Source organism: Silene latifolia, chromosome 6 (assembly GCF_048544455.1).
Source record: "Silene latifolia isolate original U9 population chromosome 6, ASM4854445v1, whole genome shotgun sequence".
Classification (NCBI taxonomy): Eukaryota; Viridiplantae; Streptophyta; class Magnoliopsida; order Caryophyllales; family Caryophyllaceae; genus Silene; species Silene latifolia.
In genome coordinates this window covers 86,719,821-86,742,253 of record NC_133531.1, presented here as the reverse complement: position 1 = coordinate 86,742,253, position 22,433 = coordinate 86,719,821, and the positions used below count along the sequence as shown (strand labels likewise).

Here is a 22,433-nt window from a genome sequence, read left to right as displayed (position 1 = left end):
ATTCTTTGGTATACGTCACATGGTACTTCCATTAACCATTGCATAATTTTTATGCCCACTTCTATTACACCTTTGTTAGTTAGAATGACACTTTTCTAAATTACAGTTATATTATGTGAATGTTTCACTTTAGTTCTTTTAATCAACAAAAGTGTCATTCTAACCGGGTGAAGTGTAATTTTAAGGGAGAATAGTGTAATTTTAGGTGACAAAGTAACCACATTAATCATGTTCACTATTGCCTTTTAAAGGATATACTGTTGGGATTGCTTGGGACGTTTGAACAACCAGGCACACAATCAGACAACAACTATGACAACCTGTACCAGCTCTGGGACACCTTCATCGTCGACAGTGAGCAAACCGTCAACTTGAAAACAGACTTGTTATTTGTCCCGTTCTGCATTGACGACCATTTCCCATGCGTATGTATCAATCACAAATCAAATACAGTCGACTTGCTGGACGGGCAAAGGCATTCTGATTTGCAAAAGTCGCAGTTTGGAAAAGCAGCGCGTTTAATTGTAAGTTATTGTCCATCCCTTTCTTCCAAATGCTATCTTTTTTGTTCAATCAGCTTTTTGAGATCATTATGTACATATGCAGGCTAGCGCAGTGTATGATTATTTAGAATCACGGGATAAGGAAAAGAAGAACACTAGAGCACGGGAAATTCCTAATTATGCGTTACGCCAGATACATTTCAGCGGGATGTCACCTACTCTCAACCAACCAGAGTCGGGTCTGTTCACCATGATGGTTATGCTCTTATACGAGGGTCTTCCTTTTCAGCATGAAGACCTCGAGAAGAAGAAATCAAGGCGCTATTTGGTGATCCAGCTGGTAGCTACTCTCGTTCTAGCAGACATGAACGTTTTGCGCGAAGGTGTGCTCGAGAAGGTCAAAGCTTTTGTTAGCACGAAGGACAAACTGTGGAAGGTATTACAACAGAAGCGTAGACTGCCCCGTGCCAATGTGAAAAAATAACAACCTTAATCTAGTAGTTAAGTTTTTGTGGGAATATTGCCTTGGCTATGTAAACACTTATTTCATACTTTGTTTTATTTTCAGATGTTAGCAACCTTAATCTAGATAGTTAGTTTTTGTGTAAACAATCTTTCAACATTCTATAAGACAAGGTGTTTTATGTTAATCCATATGACATGTCGGCAAAGAATGCCTTTCCTCTCAAGCATTGAACAGCTACAAGTGGCTTTCAATGTATCTAGTTCAACAATATAGAGTAATATGTTAATTAAATCAGTCAGAAGAAAGTGTGACTGTAATACACAAAAGTGTAATTCTAACCGTCAGAAGTGTAATTCTAACCGGCCATAGCAGTGACAGATAGACCTTACATTACACAAAATATAAATGTAATTTTAAAAGGCAAAAGTGTCATTTTAGGTGTTTTATTTATGAAAATATAGTTATGTTGTTAACAGATGGTGCAATAATATTTATGTTGTTTTACCTAACTATGTTATAAGGCTTTACTATAGATGAAGTGTAACTGAAATTGCATACTCTGTAATTATAATGAGTTTAAGTGTAATTCTGATCATAACAATCCTACCCTAAGCAGATATGAGGCCATTGCAATTTTATTTCCTAGATATCTGTAATTGTAAGAACATAAATTGTCATAATAGTCAAGAGTGAAAAATTCAACGTTCTGGTGTTGCACATTATAACTGTTTCGTCCAATAAAAAATACTTCAACAAAATACATTGTAATACCAACGGCGACCAGTTGCCTTCCTGGCAGTTTGATGTCTAAACACAATACGAAACATCATGTTGTACCTCATATTTTGTGTAGACATCCCCAAAAAAATGTACTACTTATTAGGTATTATATTGATTATTCTAAGATGCCTTCTTCGTCTTCTTCTTCTCCTTCTTCTTCTTCTTCTTCTTCTTCTTCTTCTTCTTCTTCTTCTTCTTCTTCTTCTTCTTCCGACGAGGGTTCTGATGATTACGACAACGGTGGGTGCTCTGCGAAAGGATTAGGGCAGTTCCTTTTGTCATGGTTAGCTAATCGCTTGCAATTTTTACACATAGGTTTTGGCTTCCTTGCCAAAGCAACTGCTTTTTCCTTCATCGACAACATTCTCTTTCCGCTTCCCTTGTTCTTGGATTTCTTGGTCAGCAAAATGGTTATCTCCTGACTAGGAGAACAACCAAGAATTTTCTCCAACTGTTGTTGTTTATTCAATGGTGATCCTAATGGTGAAAGTTTCTCCTTAAACTGTCTAATTAGACTAGAAAAGTTGACGACATCATTCTTCAATTTGCCCATGAGCATACCAACTGTCTGATGAATCTCCGACTACATTACTGACATCGTAATCTGTTTTCCATCTATTATATCAACGTCCTCAGTTGCTTCACCATTACAATCGAGCATTTTAGACAACCTTGCATCTTTACACCATCTTTTAACAACACATTGTTCTGGAAAAATCTTCACTCCGTTTGATGAGTAAATCCATATGACATGCCGGTAAAGAATGCCTTTCCTCTCAAGCATTCTGCAGCTACAAGTGGCTTTCAATGTATCTAGTTCAACAATATAGAGTAATATGTTAGTTAAATCAGTCAGAAGAAAGTGTGACTGTAATACACAAAAGTGTAATTTTAATCAACAAAAGTGTGATTTTAACGGATAAAAGTATAACTTTAACAACCCAAAGTATAATTTTAACAACCTAATTTGTAATTTTAACAACCCAAAGTGTAATTTTAATCAACAAAAGTGTAATTTTAACGGATAAAAGTAGAACTTTAACAACCGAAAGTATAATTTTAACAACCCAAAGTATAATTCTAACAACCCTAAGTGTAATTTTAATCAACAAAAGTATAATTTTAATGGATAAAAGTATAATTTTAACAAACAAATGCTACAGAATGATACCTGGGCAGTATGTGACCTCATAATTTCTGTCCCTGTTTGCATCTCTTACAGTGGTCACCTCTAAAGAGCCACACTCAGTAAATCCTCTGCTTTTACAAGTACCGATTGAGCACTTGGCCTCTTCTTGAAATTCCTCGAATACTTTATGACTGTACACTTGCGCCCCGTGCACTTCGATAGCTAGATGCGTTGATATTACATGGAAAGTGTGTCTGTTACAGTTGTCAATCTGTTTCTGTGTGTGTCTTTGCTGGTCCATCGCGCTGTCAAAACGCATCGAAAACTCGACTAATGTTCCTGACTTACTCTCAAATCTCTTAAAAAAACTATTTTCGCTCTCTGATCTTTGGGTTGTTCTCATAACACCCCCGATATCTAGGTCCCTATAATGAGCCATGACCCACTGCTTCCTTTTAGCGTACATTTCTTGGAACCAGTCAATGTTATTAACATTGTGTTCCCTGCCAATTTCTTCCCATTTTGCATCGAACTCTGCGGCTTCAATGTCTTCATCCCATATTTATGGCATTTAATTTCTTTAGAAAGACTGAATAATCGTCTCTCGTCATTCCATACTTGCTTGGCACCTTGTTCATGATATGCCACATACAATATCGGTGGCGCGCTGTCTTGAACACCAATGGCACCGCTTTAAGAATACCAGGATCTTGATCGGTGATAATGTACTTAGGCTCTTTGCCACCCATCGCATCCAGAAAACGGGTGAAAACCCATTTAAACGAGTCTGCATCTTCATGAGCAACAAGCGCTCCACAGAAAGTGACTGATCGTTTATGATTATCAACCCCGGTGAAAGGTGTGAAGGACATGTCATACTTATTGGTGGAGTACGTCGGATCGAACGACATTGCATCCCCAAAAACTGAGTAGTTCCTTCTAGCGATTCCGTCGGCCCATATAGCTTTACTAAGGCTACCGTCAGAATCAACATCATAGTTAAAGAAGAACCCTGGTCTATTAACAGCCAATTCCTTAAAGTGGTCCACGAACATCTGACCGTCCCGTTCATGAATGTAGCATTTCACATCTCTGTGAAAGTTCTTAAAATCATTCAAACTAGCTCCGATGTTTTCAAACCCATTAACATGTTCCTTCAAAATTTTGTAAGTCTTCGTAGCTCCTATCTTCAGCTGTTGATTATTGACAATCTTTTAGATGTACGTATTTTAATCAACAAAAAGGTAATTAAAACAGATACAAATGTATAAGTTCAAAAAAGAAAAGTGTTGTTTTAACAAGAAAAAATGTATTTGTAGTAGCAAAAAGTGTAATTTTAGTTGACAAAAGTGTAATTCTAACAAAATAAAGTGAAATTATAACATAAACAAGTGTAATTTTAATCAAGAAAAGTGTAATTTTAATCAACTCACCCTTGAATTATAAAGGATTATCATTTTGTGATAGTCTGTTATGTTGCATGCCAACTTTTGAAACTCTCTATCTCTGCCTGATACGAGTTCATGGTTGTGGCCACTGTGGAATCTGTCAATTCTTAGTTCCCCATTCATCATGAATAGCCTAATCCTCGCTTTGCAGCCAACGCGCCTGACTTTGTGTCTCCTACCTGAGTCCTGGCGGCCACTACACTCCAATTGTCCCTTATGTTTGAACCCCTTCCGGTTGCAAACCAACAGTTTAGATTTGATTTCCCCTGCACGCCATCTCTTAGTCGTGTACTTACGCACATCAAAACCACAAGCAACAGCATAAATTTTATAAAATGTCACTGCTTGCTCTATTTCCAGAAATTCCTGACCAACATAGGGGGTGAACTTAGCTTCAACGTCTTTGCAAAATTCTTCTTCGTTCGGCTTTCGTTTTCCATTGTGCTCAATATTATCTGACAATAGTGTAATTATTTGTTAAAATTATATCTTTCTTAAAATTACACTTTTTGTTGTTATCATTACACTTTTGTCTGTTAGAATTATACTTTCTACTATTACAATTACAGTTTAAAAACCTACAGCTTTTCTGTTACAATAAACCCTTTGGTTGTTAAAATTACACTTTTGTCTGTTACAATTATACTTGTTACTATTAGAATTACAGTTTGAAAACTTACAGATTTTGTCTTTTACAATAACACTTTTACTGGTCAAAATTACACGTTTCTCTGTTAAAATTATACGTTTTCCTATTAGAATTACTGTTTACAAATTTAGAACTTTTGTCTGTTATAATAACAATTTTAGCTGTTAGAATTACACTTTTATCTGTTAGAATTATACTTTCTACTATTACAATTACAAATTAAAAACTTACAGCTTTTCTGTTACAATAAACCCTTTGGTTGTTAAAATTACACTTTTGTCTGTTACAATTATACTTGTTATTATTAGAATTACAGTTTAAAAACTTACAGATTTTGTCTGTTACAATAACACTTTTACTGGTCAAAATTACACGTTTCTCTGTTAAAATTATACGTTTTCTTATTAGAATTACTGTTTACAAATTTAGAACTTTTGTCTGTTATAATAACAATTTTAGCTGTTAAAATTACACTTTTATCTGTTATAATTATAATTTTTACAATTTCAATTAAAGGTACAAATATTACACTTTTGAATTTCAAATCTACCATAATAATTACAATAATACTTTTGTTGCTTAAAATCACACCATTTGTAGTTAAAATTACATTTACGACCATTATAATTACACTTTTTAATGTTACAGTTACACTTTATTCGTCTTCTTACAGTCATGTTGCAGATACTATATTCATTGTTACAAATAAGAAACTGAAATATGATGTTGAATTCTACCAGATAAATAAGTCCAACATCGAGAAGTTTAACTTCTTATTCACAGAGTTGATGTTGAACTCTATAATGATGGAGTTCATGTTAAAAGAGTGGATTTACAGATTTCAAATAATAAAAAACAAGCTTCAAAAATAACCTAAAATACACTTCCTCCTCATATTTAAGCAGCTGTTCATATTTAACCTAATGTTTTGATAAAAAAATGATATATAACCTAACTTTGAATGAAGAAAATAAATAAACAATCCAAAAATTACCATGGCCAAATGGAATCATTTGCAAATCCGTCATTTTTGACGTTAGACGTTGGTCTTGTTGTTTTTTTTCTGAGAATGGAGGATAATAAAGGAAGATGATAAAGGAAGATGATAAAGGAAGTTGATAAAGGAAGATGATAAATGAAGAAAGTAGGATTTGCTCTAAATTATCGCCAGGAAGATGAGTTTTTTTTTCAAATTGTGTTTTGGTGGAGTTTGTTTAGAATTGTGTTGAGGAAGGTTGTTGAATGATTATGCATGTGGTTGTGTGTGCACAGTGGGTAATAGGCAATAGTAATGACACACACATCCTCTCTCCTCCTCAACCTATTTCCTTTTTTTTTCACGCCTATAGTGGGATTAAAGTAGGCAAATCTCCACTCTCCATTCTCCTAATCCAAGGGCCCTAATAAAGACTTAGGGACTCGAAAGATATTAAGGACTTAGAAGAACTTGTTACTATATATATATATATATATATATATATATATATATAGAGAGAGAGAGAGAGAGAGAGAGAAAGAGAGAGAGAGATAGGATCATGTAAGTCCACCTATTTTGGTTGAGTCCATAAGTCCCCATCTAAGCCTTTGGATGAGAAAGATGAAGGGCTGAGATTAGATCTAAGAAAGTGATTGAATGGCTCAGATTATAACAAAATATGTGGACTAGATTAGTCTTATAAAAAGAAAAAAACCCTATTTTGTTTCTCATTTTCTGCCTCTCTCCTTCTCACTCATCATCTCTCTCTAAAAATATCACCTCTCTACAAACCCTAAATCTCTCCTCTCCTCCAACAACAACCACCGCCTGCTGCCCCTTCACCCGCCGCTGCCGCCTCACCAACCACACACCACCACGCAGCACCTGCCGCCGCACCAACACCATCCCCACCGACAACCACGCCAACAACCACGCAACACGCCGCCTCCTCCCGTTCTCCTTTCTTTTTTTTTTCAAATCTGAAAAAATGAAGTGGCGGTTGTTCTTGGTTGTTGATTGGTGAGTTAGTGTCGTCTTTTTTATGGTTGTTTTTCAGTTTTTGATTGTTTTTGGATGGTGGTGCCATGGTGGGTTTGTTGTGGTTATTTTTTTCGGTTTCTTTTTTTTTTTATTTAGTGTTGCCGCTGCGGGTTGGGGTTGGGGATGGTGTTGGTGGTGGTTATGGTGTTGTGGTGCGTGACTGCGTGGTGGGTCTGACGCCTCCCACTTTTTTTTTCAGATTTGGTATAATAAGTGGTTGGTGGTGGTGTTGGTTGTTGCGGATTTGAGGTGGTGGTGATGTGGTGGTTGGGGTAGGAGGTCGTAGGATGGTGGTGGTGGTGGTTGAGAAAGAAGAATTACTATAAAGTTACACTTCTGATGACTAAAGTTACAATTTCAATGACTAGAGTTACAATCGTAAGGCAGTACAATTACACTTTAATGACAGAACTTACTCCTCCATACTAAAGTTACACTTTTGAAAGACAAAAGTTACAGTTGGAAGGACTAAAGTTACAATAGTAATTAAATTAATTGAAATTTTTACATACAAAACACTATAAAACTAAAGTTTCAATTTCAACGACTAAAGTTACACTTGATAGGAGTAAAGTTACACTCGTAAAAGTATATAAATTTAAATTTATGCATAGAAACCATCATATGACAAAAGTTACAACTAAAACGACTAAAGTTACAACTAAAACGACTAAAGTTACATTTGTAGGGCAGTAAAATTACGCTCATAAAATTACATAAATTCAAATTTTTGTGAATAAAATGGCTTAAAAATGTTGAAGTTACACTATAAAAGTTAAAGTTACACTCAAAAATCATTAAATGAATAAAGTTACACTTATAATGCAGTAGAGTTACACTCAAAAAATGTGTGGCTGAGAATAGGAGTTAGGGACTCAACCAAAATGAAGGACTTACCTGAACCCATCTCTCTCTCTCTCTCTCTCTCTCTCTCTCTCTCTCTCTCTCTCTCTCTCTCTCTCTCTCCCTCCCAATGAGTCCTCCTTCCCAATTGAGTCCATAAGTCCTTCTAAGGGCCATTGGATGGTTGAGATGAATTTGATTAAGGGCTATTAAAAAGAAAAGGAAAAAATGTGGATGGTTGGATTGAGATGGGTGGTTGAGATTGAAAATTACCAAAAAAAATTATCACTAATCAAATTTCTATACACTAATTAATTTTTCTTTCTCTCTCTAGCCCCTAATTAATCAGTTTTGAGTTTTAGATTTCAGAAGTGTAAATGTAATGTTGTATGAGGTTTACAAGTGTAAATGTGACGGAAATTTTGAATTTATATAATTTTAATATTTTACAAGTGTAAATGTGATGTTTTAAGAGTGTAAATGTAACATTTTAAGAGTGTAAATTTGTTTTTTTGTGACGGAAATTTTGAATTTATATAATTTTAACATTTTACAAGTGTAAATTTGATGTTTTAAGAGTGTAAATGTAACATTTTAAGAGTGTAAATTTGTTTTTTTTTGTGACGGAAATTTTGAATTTGTATAATTTTAACATTTTACAAGTGTAAATGTGATGTTTTACGAGTGTAAATGTAACATTTTAAGAGTGTAAATTTGATTTTTTGTGACGGAAATTTTGAATTTATATAATTTTAACATTTTACAAGTGTAAATGTGATGTTTTACGAGTGTAAATGTAACATTTTAAGAGTGTAAATTTGATTTTTTGTGACGGAAATTTTGAATTTATATAATTTTAACATTTTACAAGTGTAAATGTGGTGTTTTACGAGTGTAAATGTAACAATTTAAGAGTGTAAATTTGATTTTTGTGACGGAAATTTTGAATTTATATAATTTTAACATTTTACAAGTGTAAATGTGATGTTTTACGAGTGTAAATGTAACATTTTAAGAGTGTAAATTTGATTTTTTGTGACGGAAATTTTGAATTTATATAATTTTAACATTTTACAAGTGTAAATTTGATGTTTTAAGAGTGTAAATGTAACATTTTAAGAGTGTAACTTTGATTTTTTGTGACGGAAATTTTGAATTTATATAATTTTAACATTTTACAAGTGTAAATGTGATGTTTTACGAGTGTAAATGTAACATTTTAAGAGTGTAAATTTGATTTTTTGTGACGGAAATTTTGAATTTATATAATTTTAACATTTTACAAGTGTAAATTTGATGTTTTAAGAGTGTAAATGTAACATTTTAAGAGTGTAAATTTGTTTTTTTAGTCAATTTGAAGGTTTTAGAGTGTAAATTTTGTCCTTTGAGTGTGAATTTGGTCCTTTATAAGTGTAACTTTGTCCTTTACGAGTAAAACTTTAGTCCGACTACCAAAAAACTCCACCATCAACTTTGTCCTTTACGAGTAAAACTTTAGTCCGACTACCAAAAAATGCCACCATCATCGTCCTTCCCCACCAACTCATATCCACAAAAAATATGAGTGCAAATTTATATAATTTTAACGAGTGTAAATGTAAAGAAATACGAGTGTAAATGTAAAGAAATACGAGTGTAAATGTTAAGAAATACGACTGTAAATATTAAGAAATATGAGTGTAAATTTAAAGAAATACGAGTGTAAATGTGAGGAGATACAAGTGTAAATATAAGAGAAATACGAGTGTAAATGTGAGGAGATACAAGTGTAAATTTAAATAAAAACGAGTGTAAATGTGAGGAAATACAAGTGTAAATGTAAAAATTATGAGTGTAAATGTAAAGAAATACAAGTGTAAATGTAAAGAAATACGAGTGTAAATGTTAACAAAAACTATGAGTGCAAATCTATATACTTTTAACTGAGTGTAAATATACAGATATACGAGTGTAAATGTAAAGAAATATGAGCGTAAATGTAAAAAATATGAGTGTAAATGTAAAGAAATACAAGTGTAACTGTGAAGAAATATGAGTATAACTCAAAAAAATAAATAGATCTGAAATCACCCACAATAACAAATGAAAAAAAGAAAAAAAAAAAAGTAAGAACAACAACAACGAAACAACAAGACCAAAATATTTTGGAAAAGAAAAAAAAAAGAAATAGAAAAGAATAAAAACCAAACAAACGACATATGAACACAAACAAACACATATGAACACAAAAGCACAAACTGAGAACAAAGAAAATATGAGAACAACAACGCACTCCAACATCAACTAGAAAGAAAATATGAGAACAAATCTGGAAATAAAACAAAAACACCGCAAAAACGACACAACCAATGACACAACCGCCTCTATCCAGCCACCACCAACCACCGCAAAAACGCAATCCAACACTACTGTAGCCGTCTCAGATCGCGTTTTTTTTTTTTGGTTTCTTTCCAGATCTCGTTTATTGGTATTTGTGGTGTTAGTGGTTGTTGTTGGTGGTGGTGCGTGAGCGTGGCGATGGGAGAAAGGGTGGAAGGTGGTTGGGCTGGTGGAGGTGTGGGGCTCGGATCTGGCCAAAAAGGGAGAAAGGGAGGGATATGGTCGGGCTAATGGTGGATATAAGGGTGTTGTTGGCGTGTGGTGGTGCGTGGTTTGGTGGAGCTGGGGTCGTGGTGGTGAGCCGCGTGGTGTTATTAGGCTGTGGTGGTAGATCTGACTTTTGGGGGTTTTTTTGTTTATGGTGGTAGGTGGTGGTGGCAGAGGTGGTGGATTTGTGGGTAGGCGGTGGTTGTGACTGGTGGAGCCGCGGCGGTCAAGAGGGTCGAGGCAGGGGAGGGAGCTCAAGGTGGGGGTAGAATAAGGCTCGTGGTGGTCGTGGGTTGTTGGGCGTGGGTGGGTGGCGGTGGGTGGGGTGGTCGGTGGTAAGGCTGAGAGGAGGGAATTTATTTTTTTATTTTTTGAATTTTTTGAATTTTGAATTTTTTTGGTTTTCTGATTTTTTTTGGTTTTTGGAGAGATGTGGATGATGATATTTGTGTGATAGGAGAGAGAAGTGGGTGGAAAAAGAATGGTTATATAGTGAAATTAATGGTTGATTAGTGAGGTAGTGAGAGAGAGTGTCTTACATTAGCATTAATCCCTTCTTTTTGCACTAATCCCTTCCTTTTTTTCCCTTCAATCTCAACCCCTCATCCCATCTTTTCAATGGTCCTAAAGAGGACTTATGGACTCAATGGATCTTGGTGGACTCACTTAATCCTTCCTCTATATATATATATATAATTTAACACTAATTCAATTAAAATTAAACTCTAAACAAACTAAGATCTATTGTGATATTTTACACCCAAACAATTTATTTAATATTAAATTACTTTACACTAAATTATATTTCCTCCATTCAACTCCACTCTACCATTTTGCTTTTTCACGTTTGTGAACACGAATTTTACACGCAAAATATCATTAGCTACGTATTTGCAAAAATTATAAAAGTTAAATATTTTTAATTTACTCATAAAGACGTACCAAACAAGATCTCATATGAAATATATTTTCACTTATGTATTGAGAGAAAATTGAAATTAAATGCTCAATTGTGAATTGTGTATAAAATAGAAAGTGGTAGAATAAAGTTAAATAGAAGAAATATTCATTAGCGAACGTTTCTTCATTATTGTATTGTGTGCTCTATTGAGTTCTTTATCTACAAGCTAACAAAAGAAAAATTCAATACGATTGTTTGTTAAAAAGACACTATGTTATGCAGTTCGATAAGTCATAGATTTGTAGCAATAATTACATTTATTTATACTATTAATAGTTACAAGTTAATTCTCAGTTTTACCTAGTATCTTTAGGGCATTATCTGGAAAATGAACCAAATATATGGATGTTATGACACACCCGCAACTCCCCTAATCCAACGCTACTACCGTTCCGTATTGACACTCCCAAGATGCATAATTGATTTTAGTTTGATGCCAACCTGAAATCGAATCCGTTTTTATCAATCAAAATTCAATGATTTAAAAACCGCTTTCAAACTGTTATTATAAAACAAAGTTGCGATATTAATTCGTCAAAGGCATTCTTACCCACGAACCAAATATCATTCTCCAAAGTTCTTTATCTAATACAATCACAGTATGGATTTGTTTGTTAAATGCATCATTGTACTAGAAACGGTGTACCGTTTACACAAACTCCCAGTATATGAATTTGTTTGTTGTAACATACTCCTTCCGTCCCGGTCAATTGTTATCCTTTGGTTTTAGCACAAAGCCCAAGGAAAAAGGAGAGGATCAATAACTAAATGACAAGTGGAACAAATTGAATGAGAATGATCAAACTATTTATCAAGTTCATTCTTAAAATAGAAACGACAACAAATGACTGAGACACTCTAAAATGAAAAAGGACAACAAATGACCGGGACAGAGGGAGTATATTCTAATATTCCATCTTCAAAAGCGGCAAAAAAAAGGCAAATCACACTTCATTTACTATTCATTTTTGTTGCATTATTATAATTAATTATGCAACTTTGAGTTCCTAAACTATCCTTTAATTATTTTGAAATTCAAATTTTATGGGAAAGACATAAATACCTATGTAATTTACAATAATAATCCCGATAGTGTCCAATTTAAGTACCAATAGGTGTGGCTATTTCATTTTTCTTCAAGGATATAGGGGAGGGTATCAACGCAAGTCTGTGACACCAACACAATATTTTCTTTTTCCCTAAGCAACTATTTTGTAATTTAAGAGATGAATGGAGTTCATGAATTTATTTCCTTCATTAATTAAGTTGTTGCACAACAGGATACAGCACAAGAAATCGAATATGGACCATTAATCCATTTCACAGGAATTCCTAGAAGGTCAAATATTAACAACAAAAATTCATCATAAAGAGGTTCAAATATTGAAAATCAGTTATAAAAAGTCAAATACTAACATCAATAGTAACTAGTAAGTATGACTAGATAGGATCATAGGAATCGCCGTTCTACAACGTCAGAAAAACACAACTAACTAAATCAAATTAAAGCAAAAACGGGATGATAAGATTTAGGTGGGAGGAATTCATAAACGATAAGTGTATTATTAAAGTTGTTTTGTCTTATAAAAAGAGAGGGAGAGGTACCTATAACACTCACCAACTTAGTAAAACTCTAACCCTAATTTAGTCAATGTAGCCTAGTTAATATCGGCCCAATCTCCTAATACCCTCCCGTAATCGTAAAGTTAGTAGTACGGATTTTAAAATTGGAGAATTACAAGAAAATCATAATAAAAAAATAAAATAAAACAAAACAAAATGTCTTCAATCTTTCTTCGAGAAACTTCTCAAATCTTCACAGGGTGGTAAGGGGTGCGTATAGGACTCGCCAAACAATTTTCAATGTATATAGGACTCGCCAGACAATTTTCCGTGCGTAACTCGCCAGTTTTTTTCAGTGCGTAACTCGCCAGTTTTTTCAGTTCGTAACTCGCCAGTTTTTTTCAGTGCGTATTGATCTTGTCAGATAATTTTCATTTTTGTACCACCTTGATCAAAAATCGAAGAACTTTGAATGATTTCAAAGAAGAAGAAATTTGGATATTTTTTTTTTCTTTCAATTCAACAAGAGACATGAAACCGAATTTGTTAAAAAAAAACAATTTGTTTGGTTTTCTTTATTTTTGCCAGATATACAAGGGAAACAGAAAATCAAGAATTTTCCAAAGGCTGTCTATGCGTAGCAGGGCTGAGCAAAACCGAATATTCGATCCAGATTTCAAAATCGTATGGGATATCCGAATTTAAAATTATCATTTTTCGTGATCCACATCCGATCCGAATTATTCGGAAATCCGAAAATCTGCAATCCGAAAATTCGGAAATCCAGATTTCGGAAACCGGATTTGATCCGGATTTAAATGTACAGTAAAAGTTCCACCGGTGGTATTGAGCATTGGTAACCTAAAACTAAAGGCAATTTCGGTCCATTTGGCATTTTGCGACTCACTAAAAAATGTAACGTCTTCGATCGCATAAATTACAAGTCTTGATCCAATAAATTACAAGTCTCGATCGCATAAATTACAAGTCTTAATTGCATAAATTACAAGTCTTTATTTTAAATTTCAAAACTAGTCTAAAAATTGCATAAAATAAATATAAAGTTTCCTTTTTTTTTATACGGAGTATAAATTTTTAAAATTCGGATCGGATTCGGATATCCGATTTTAAGAAAATCACAATCCACATCCGATCCAGTTTATTCGGAAAAATCCGGATCGGATATCCAATTTAAATGGAATCCATATATTCGGATTATTTTTTCGGATTTCGGATCAGTTTCGGAAAAAAATCGGATCGGTATTCTTTGCTCAGCCCTAATGCGTAGTGCATTGGTGCGCCTGATTCTTCAAATACGGAGTTTCACAAGCCCTCACATATCCCTTTAATTTGGGAACATGCCTCAAATTGCTTTGATCTGCCATCATGAACCCCTCCCTCTTTCATTTTTTATTTTTTTATTTTTTTTTCTTATTTGTTTAAGTTCTTTGCAAAAAGTATTTTAAGATTTTGATTGAGTATCCTACTTCCGGCCACCCACCGGTAAGAATGCGAAAACGGGTTTTAGAGTTTCCAAGAAAGAGACTCTGATACCATGATAAGATTTAGGAGGGAGGAATTCATAAACAATAACTGTATTATTGAAGTTGTGTTGTCTTACAAAGAGATATGAAGAGGTACTTATAAGACTCCCAACTTAGTAAAATCCTAACCCTAATTTAGCCAACGTAGCCCAGTTAATATCGGCCCAAACTTCTAATACAGGACAATAGAGTTTAGTGTAATTTGATTGTATACCTTTGATATCAAAACTTATATAAGGAGTATTTAATTAGGATCCTCTCAGTTTTTTAAAAGAGGTAAATTCTTCTTTCAGACGTATTATTTTCGTTTGAATTTAAAGCTAGACCTTATAAAATAAAGGATTATTGCAACACCCCCATATAACAAAGTGTCTTACCAAGGACCACCTTAGCATATAATGGTGTTATCATCTTGGTTACCTAAGGTAGTATGCATCATATAAACCATAATGAAACAGCTTTATCAAAAACAACTGAAAATAAAAGGTTACAAGTCCAAAACTTCAAACGGTACAATCAAACCAAAAGTCATAAAGCGAAACTTAGCTACAACTAATCGACACAACAGTTGTAATACTCCGTATTTAATAATTATATAATAATAATAATAATAATAATAATAATATGTTATATTTTATGCGTGTTAGATTATGAGACAGTATAATAAATAATAATGATTATAATAATAATACATAATACATGTATTATATACTCCCACCTATCATTCTACCCTATATATACCCTCTTATACCTTATCCACCCACCCTATCATTCATTCTACACATTTCAACCACCCAAAAAGAGAGAGAAAAGAGGAGATGAGAGGAAGAGAAAAGAGAAGGAGAAGATTTTGTCCATCTGCCTCTAGTTCGTAAGGTAAGACCGTCTTATGCTAGCCTTTATGTTATTTATTTTATACTGTTGACCCGACTCGACCTTGACCCGTCACTGACCGCCCTTGACCATAGGTTTGACCACCGTTGAGAACTCATAATCGTGTTTGACCATGGATAAAGAGGGCATTTTTCTTCTTGTTGTGAAACCGTCTTAGGAGGGTATTTTGACCCACCATTCATGGCTATTTTGGGCAGACCTTGTGTGGGTTGTGTCGAGGGTAGAGCGGATGAGCTAGTGGTGGTCTTGGGTGGTAGGTTAGGTGGCTGTGGTGGGCCGGAATCTGGGGTAGAAGGTAGGGTGTACGGACGCGGGTATAAGGGGTTGTCGAGGGTGTTGGTGGCGTTACTGGTTGTTGCTACCATCATGGTGGTTGCTACTAGACTCACCATGGATGGGGGATACGGTGGGGGTGGCTGAAGTGGCCGGATGTGATCGGTGGTGGCCATGGTGTGCGCGTTTAGGTGTTGGGACGAGGTTGTGGTGTTCTTGTTCGGTGTTTGTTGTTGATGTCGTGTGGTCGCTGTGTTGGTCATGGCCCACCATGGGCTGGTGGCGACGGCCACGATGGCGGCAGTAGGCGATGGGGGCCGCCTGAGTATTGGGGGTAGTTGGGTGTGTAGTGAGTTAGGTTTTGGGTAGTTGTATAAGACGGGTTTATTTAGTGTATACGTATTCAATTAGTATTAGATTGGTATATTTATACGTATTCATATTAATATCGTATTTTAGAAGATGGATTTTGTGAGACGGTTTTACGAGACGGGCCTAGCTTGTGTGACGGATTGCTTATGCGGATATGCTGTGAGGTAGGTTTACCCTACTCAGTTTTATTGTTGTGTTTATTTATAAAATGAGTCTTTTATCATTTAACTAAATTGATTGAGTCGTATTCCATGTTGTTGGTCATGACGACTCGAGGAGTCGGGATACTTGAGGAACTGGTTGTAACACCCCCATACTCCAAGTGCCTTACCAGGACCACTCAGGTATAAGAATGCTACCATCTCGGTTACCCGAGGCAATGATAATCAAATAGACAATAACGAAACAACATTTAATAGTAATACTTTAGCGAAAGGTTACAAACCAAAACCAAAACCAAAATACGAATACATGTTCTCAAACCAACTGTCTAAACAGCTAACTGAAATGTTTATTAAACTACTAAGCTACAGCGGAAGACTTCTATCATCAGACGGTGGCACATCCCAGCTATCCCAGTAACTCGACTCATACCTGCTCAATAACTGCTCACCATCCCCGAATGGATCACCACAGTTTTTAAAACATTAACCGGGGTCAGTACTAATCACACAATTTATATAACCAACAAGATAAAAATAACACAAATTTCAAACAAATCACACACAATCACCCACACCAATCAATCTCCGTCACCGCATGTCCACTGGACCACCACCCGCTGGGGGACTCGCAACAGACCACCAAATCCCCGCTCATCATACCGAGCGATAACCCTGTCCCATTAATGTGCACATCCCCTCCCGTGGCGGGTTCCACGGAGGGCGAAACTAGGGCGTGAAGCCACTCCCGCAAGTGACTCCACTCAGCCGAGAACGCATCTCGAGAACCAGAGACAAACAATTACAACCACCAACAACAATCAATCAACAACCGTCATAAAACCAATACGATAATAATCAGCAATTACACAACACCAACAATGCATTATGGGACTAATACTGAGTAGGGAAACCCTACCTGGAAAGCACAACACAATCAGACGATCTCACAACTGATATCAAAACGCTTCCTCTACGAATCCTCCTCCTAGCATACAAACATATAATCACTACCAATCATACAAAACAACAAAACCCCCCAAATCCCCATATTAGGGTTTAACCAACTTTAAGGAAACATTATAAAAATGGTACGTAGGTCTTACCCTTGACGCAAGGATCACAAAGGTATCAAGAAAGGTAAAATCCGACCTTCCAAGCTCAGGGATTTGCCAACAATGCTATTAAAGCGAATGACGTAGTTTGATTTCTCTTTTCACAGTAATTAGGTTTTAAAAAGTGTTTAAAGAATAGTGACGGAAGTAATATATACTTAATCGCATTATTAACAAAACCCAAGAAATCAGCCCCCGTAAACCGGCTACTCGAACGAGTAGCTGAGGTACTCGATCGAGTGCCCCCTTACTCGATCGAGTATCTAAGTTACTCGATCGAGTACCCAACAGGTCAGAAACTATTTTAAACTGCAACTCACCCTTACTCGACAGAGTAAGGCCTACTCGATAGAGTACCCCGAGACTCATAAATACGTAGTATTACAGTCTTCCCTCCTTAAAAAGAACTTCGTCCCCGAAGTTCAAACCACAACAAAACAAAGACTCACAATACAGCACTCCCGACTCAACAACCAAAACAAACTCAACATAAAACATGTTACTAACCCAAACTCAACCCGACTCAACGACAACAACTATACCGACATAACATAAAAAGGGTATAAAAACTCTTAAAAACTCTTTGCGATCATCTCCTACCCCCCCCCCCCCCTAAAAGAAACAAGGTTACGTCCCCGTAACCATACATACCTGATCAAACATGAAAGGGTAACGCTCTCTCATGGCCTCCTCTGCCTCCCATGTAGCTTCCTCAGTCTCGTGGTTAGACCAAAGGATCTTAAGCAAAACTATCTCACCACTCCTAGTCATCCTAACCTTCCGGTCAAGAATCTGCTTAGGTACCTCAAGATATGATAAGGACTCATCTAGCTCTAAGGTCTCTGCCTCTAATACATGTGACGGGTCACTCACATACTTCCGCAGCTGAGATACATGAAACACATTATGCACTCTCTCTAACGCAGCTGGTAAAGCCAGACGATATGCAACCTCTCCAACCCGCTCTAAGATCTCATAAGGCCCGATGAACTTCTGACTCAGCTTGCCTTTCTTCCCAAATCTCATAACCCCACGCATAGGAGACACTTTCAGAAGAACCTTATCCCCAACCTGAAACTCTATATCCCGGCGATGTAGATCCGCATAACTCTTTTGCCTATCCTGAGCTGCTCTCATCCGTTCCCTGATCATCTTTATCTGTTCAACCATCTCATGTACCATCTCTGGTCCTAGAACCACTGCCTCAGCACTGTCGTCCCAACAAATCGGACTCCTACATCTCCTCCCATATAAAGCCTCAAACGGTGCCATGCCAATACTAGTGTGATAGCTGTTGTTATAAGAACACTCTATCAAATCCAACCTCTGTTCCCAGCTACCACCAAAGTCCATCACACAAGCTCGTAACATATCCTCAAGGGTTTTGATTGTTCTCTCAGTCTGACCGTCTGTCGCAGGATGAAAAGCTGTACTCATCTTCAAAGTTGTCCCCAAAGATTCCTGCAACTCTTTCCAAAATCTTGAGATAAATCTCGCATCTCTGTCAGACACTATGTCCTTAGGGACTCCATGTAACTTTAGCACATTCTTTCGATAAGCCATAGCTAATTGTGCTTTAGTCCATGTATCTTTCATTGGCACAAAGTAAGCTGACTTTGTCAGTCGATCCACTATTACCCATATCATGTTGTTACCCTGTTGACTCTTTGGCAAACCCACGATAAAATCCATAGAAATGGATTCCCACTTCCACTCAGGTACCTCTAAAGACTGAATCTTACCTTGTGGTCGTCGCTGTTCCCCTTTAACTCTCTGGCATGTCAAACAACGGGCCACAAACTCAGCTGTTTCTTTCTTCATCCCAGGCCACCAAAACGTGTTCTTCAAATCCTTGTACAACTTGTCACCACCTGGATGTACTGAATATGGTGTACAATGTGCCTCTGTCATGATAGTCTTTTTTAGCTCCTCATCATTAGGGACACACCACCTACCGTCGAACCTCAAACTACCATCTGTATGAATAGAGAATCGAGACACTGTCCCTTTCTCTACTCCAGCTCTCCACTCAACCATCTTAGGATCCAAAGCATGTTTACCGCGAATATCATCGTAAAGATCAGGCTGTACTGTCAAATCTCCCACAACATCCCCTCTCTGCATCATATGTATCCCAAACTTCCCCACCTCATCTCTCAATCTCATCAAAGATAGAGCTGTACACAAAGAATGTACACTCTTCCTACTCAAAGCATCTGCGATAACATTGGCTTTTCCTTCATGGTAGATAATATCCATGTCATAATCGCCAATCAGCTCCATCCACCTCCTCTGTCTCATGTTCAACTCCTTTTGAGTGAAGATGTACTTGATACTCTTGTGGTCCGAAAATACCTTAAAGGTCGCCCCATAAAGGTAATGTATCTATATCTTGAGAGCAAACACCACTGCACCCAACTCTAGATCATGAGTAGGGTAGTTCTCCTCATACGGCTTTAATTGCCTAGAAGCATAGGCAATCACCTTACCGTTCTGCATCAACACACATCCCAACTCATTCTTTGAGGCATTTGTATATACCTTAAAGTTCTCGATCCCTTCAGGCAATGCTAAGATAGAAGCTGTGGTCAAGCGCTCCTTTAATGTTTGGAACGCCTTCTCACAACTCTCATCCCAACGAAACCTGTTCTCTTTCCTCATCAAAGCTGTCATAGGTCTAGCTATCTTGGAGAAATCTTTCACGAACCGTCTGTAGTATCCAGCTAAACCCAAGAAACTCCTGATCTCAGCAACATTCTTTGGTGCCTCCCACTTTGTCACTGCCTCAATCTTTGCCGGATCCACAACTACTCCCTCCTTAGAGATCACATGCCCCAGAAAAGCAACTATCTCTAAACAGAACTCACACTTGGACAGCTTAGCATACAACTCATGCTCCCTCAAAGTCTGTAACACAATCCTCAGATGCTCCTCATGCTCCTCCTTAGTCTTGGAGTAGACTAAGATGTCGTCGATAAACACCACCACAAACTTGTCCAAAAACTGTCTGAAGATTCTGTTCATCAAGTCCATAAACACAGCCGGTGCATTAGATAACCCAAACGGCATCACCACGTACTCATAATGGCCATACCTCGACGTGAAAGCTGTCTTCGGTATGTCCACCTCTCTAATCTTCACCTGATGGTACCCCGACCTCAAATCAATCTTAAAAAAGACTGATGCACCACTCAACTGATCAAACAGGTCATCTATCCTTGGCAAAGGATACTTGTTCTTCACTGTCACTCGGTTCAGCTCTCTGTAATCTATGCACAATCTCAAACTCCCATCTTTCTTTTTCACAAAAAGAACTGGTGCTCCCCACAGCGATACACTAGGTCTAATGTATCCCTTCTCTATCAGATCATATAACTGTTTCCTGAGCTCCTCCATCTCTTTAGGACCCATGGGGTACGGTGCCTTAGAGATTGGCCTCGTTTCCGGTTTCAACTCAACGGTGAAATCTATCTCCCTCTTCGGTGGCAACCTCGGAATCTCCTCTGGAAAAACATCTGCAAACTCTCCCACCACTGGTATCTGATCAACCGTCGGACTCTCTATCCGGTCATCTCTCACATGGCATAAGATCAAAGAACATCCCTTCCTCAGATAAGAGTTCAAGGTGACAGCTGCAATCAACTTAACTTTGGGTTTGACCACAAACCCACGATAAGACACACTAACACCCTTAGGCCCTCTCAAAGACACTTTCTTTTGATGACAGTCTATCTTAGCTTTATACTTTCCCAACCAATCCATCCCGACTATCATCTCAAAACCGTCAAAAGGAAACTCTAGCAAGTCTACAGGTATATCAACTTGCCCAACTATCATAGACACATCTCTATACAACCTCCCACATGATACAAACTCACCCGAAGGTATAAAAACTTTCTCACTTACAGACTCATATACCCTCAAACCCAACCGTTTAACATGACTCGAAGATACAAACGACTGAGACGCCCCCGAATCAAACAAAACAAAGGTATGAATATCGTTAACAAGAAAAGTACCAGTGATAACATGTGCATCATCCTCAGCTGCTTTCTTGTCCATCATGAACAACTTTCCATCGGTCTTCCGTCCACCTCCCTGGACAAGATCTTGGTTGATGTGGTCGGCTTAGCACCCGACCCCCGATTGTTGTTGTTGTTCGTAGTGGTTTCGATAAGCATTACCGCCATTGCGGTTACCTCCACCCTGATAGCTCTGACTTCCCCGGTTAGACCATGACCCAGACGGTCTATTGCTCGCATAACTCTGTGCAGGTCCCTGAGGATAGCTCCCCCGAGCCGATCCCTGAAAAGCTTCAGGCATACTCGTGCACTCATGTCTCTTGTGGCCTACACCGCCACAGCCATAGCAGGTCATCCCCCAACTACCGCTACCACTCACACGGCCACGCCCAAAGGAAGCCCCAGCACTGAACCCTGACCCAGCAGAAAACCCTTTAGCTTGATTGTGGTTGTCTTTCTTGTGACTAGATTGGCCACCACCCTCACTCTCAGCCTTTCTTTTCTCAACATCCACTCTCTCCTGAGCCATCTCCACTAACCTCTCAGCTCTCCCAGCCCTCTCATAAGCTTCCTTAACATCAGTAAGAACTCTCACAGGTAGCTTATCCATTATCTTAGGGGTCAACCCTCTCTCAAACCTCAGCGCCAGGTTCTCCTCACTCAAACCCATATCCTCAGCATACCTAGACTTCTCATTAAACTGTTTGTAGTACTCAGCAACTGACATATCAGATGTCATGTTAAACCCATCAAACTCCTCTCTCATCTTACTCCCCACATGCTCCGGTACAAACTCTTTCCTCATAACCCTCCGAAACTCTTCCCAAGGTATAGCAGGTAAGCCCTGGTTCGCATACATCTCCCTAGCACTCACCTTCACCTTATCCGACCACTCGCCAGCTGCTTCCCTCAGATAGAACGCAGCTTGTTCTACTCTCATCTCATCAGGACAGTGAACCAGGTCTAGAATGTTCTCCATCTCACGATGCCAGTTGTCAAGAAGGTTTGGTTCCCCGGTCCCCTTGTACTCTTTTGGGTTGAACCTCGCTATATAGAGACTGATCTTAGAGTGATCAACCTCCTTGTCCTTTCCCACTTTCTTTAAGG

General features: G+C 37.4%; 1 protein-coding gene across 1 annotated transcript; it reads right to left on the bottom strand.

The window, feature by feature from the left end:
• Positions 1 to 2,332: 2,332 nt before the first annotated feature.
• Positions 2,333 to 6,003, bottom strand: LOC141588323 (protein FAR1-RELATED SEQUENCE 3-like). Its single transcript, XM_074409770.1, has 5 exons — positions 5,970 to 6,003; positions 4,570 to 4,781; positions 3,531 to 3,933; positions 2,921 to 3,427; positions 2,333 to 2,562 (listed from the first exon to the last, which is right to left on the bottom strand). Exons 1-5 carry the CDS (start codon positions 6,001 to 6,003, stop codon positions 2,333 to 2,335), a joined length of 1,386 nt encoding a protein of 461 aa, XP_074265871.1.
• Between the last annotated feature and the right edge of the window lie 16,430 nt (positions 6,004 to 22,433).

Excerpts from the sequence above, each read along its gene's own strand:
- LOC141588323 (XM_074409770.1), bottom strand. The coding sequence starts at position 6,003 with ATGACGGATTTGCAAATGATTCCATTTGGCCATG. Across the intron at positions 4,782-5,969 it reads AATGATTCCATTTGGCCATG|ATAATATTGAGCACAATGGA; the intron begins GTAATTTTTGGA and ends CACTATTGTCAG. Across the intron at positions 3,934-4,569 it reads AAATCAAATCTAAACTGTTG|ATGTTCGTGGACCACTTTAA; the intron begins GTTTGCAACCGG and ends CGGGACGGTCAG.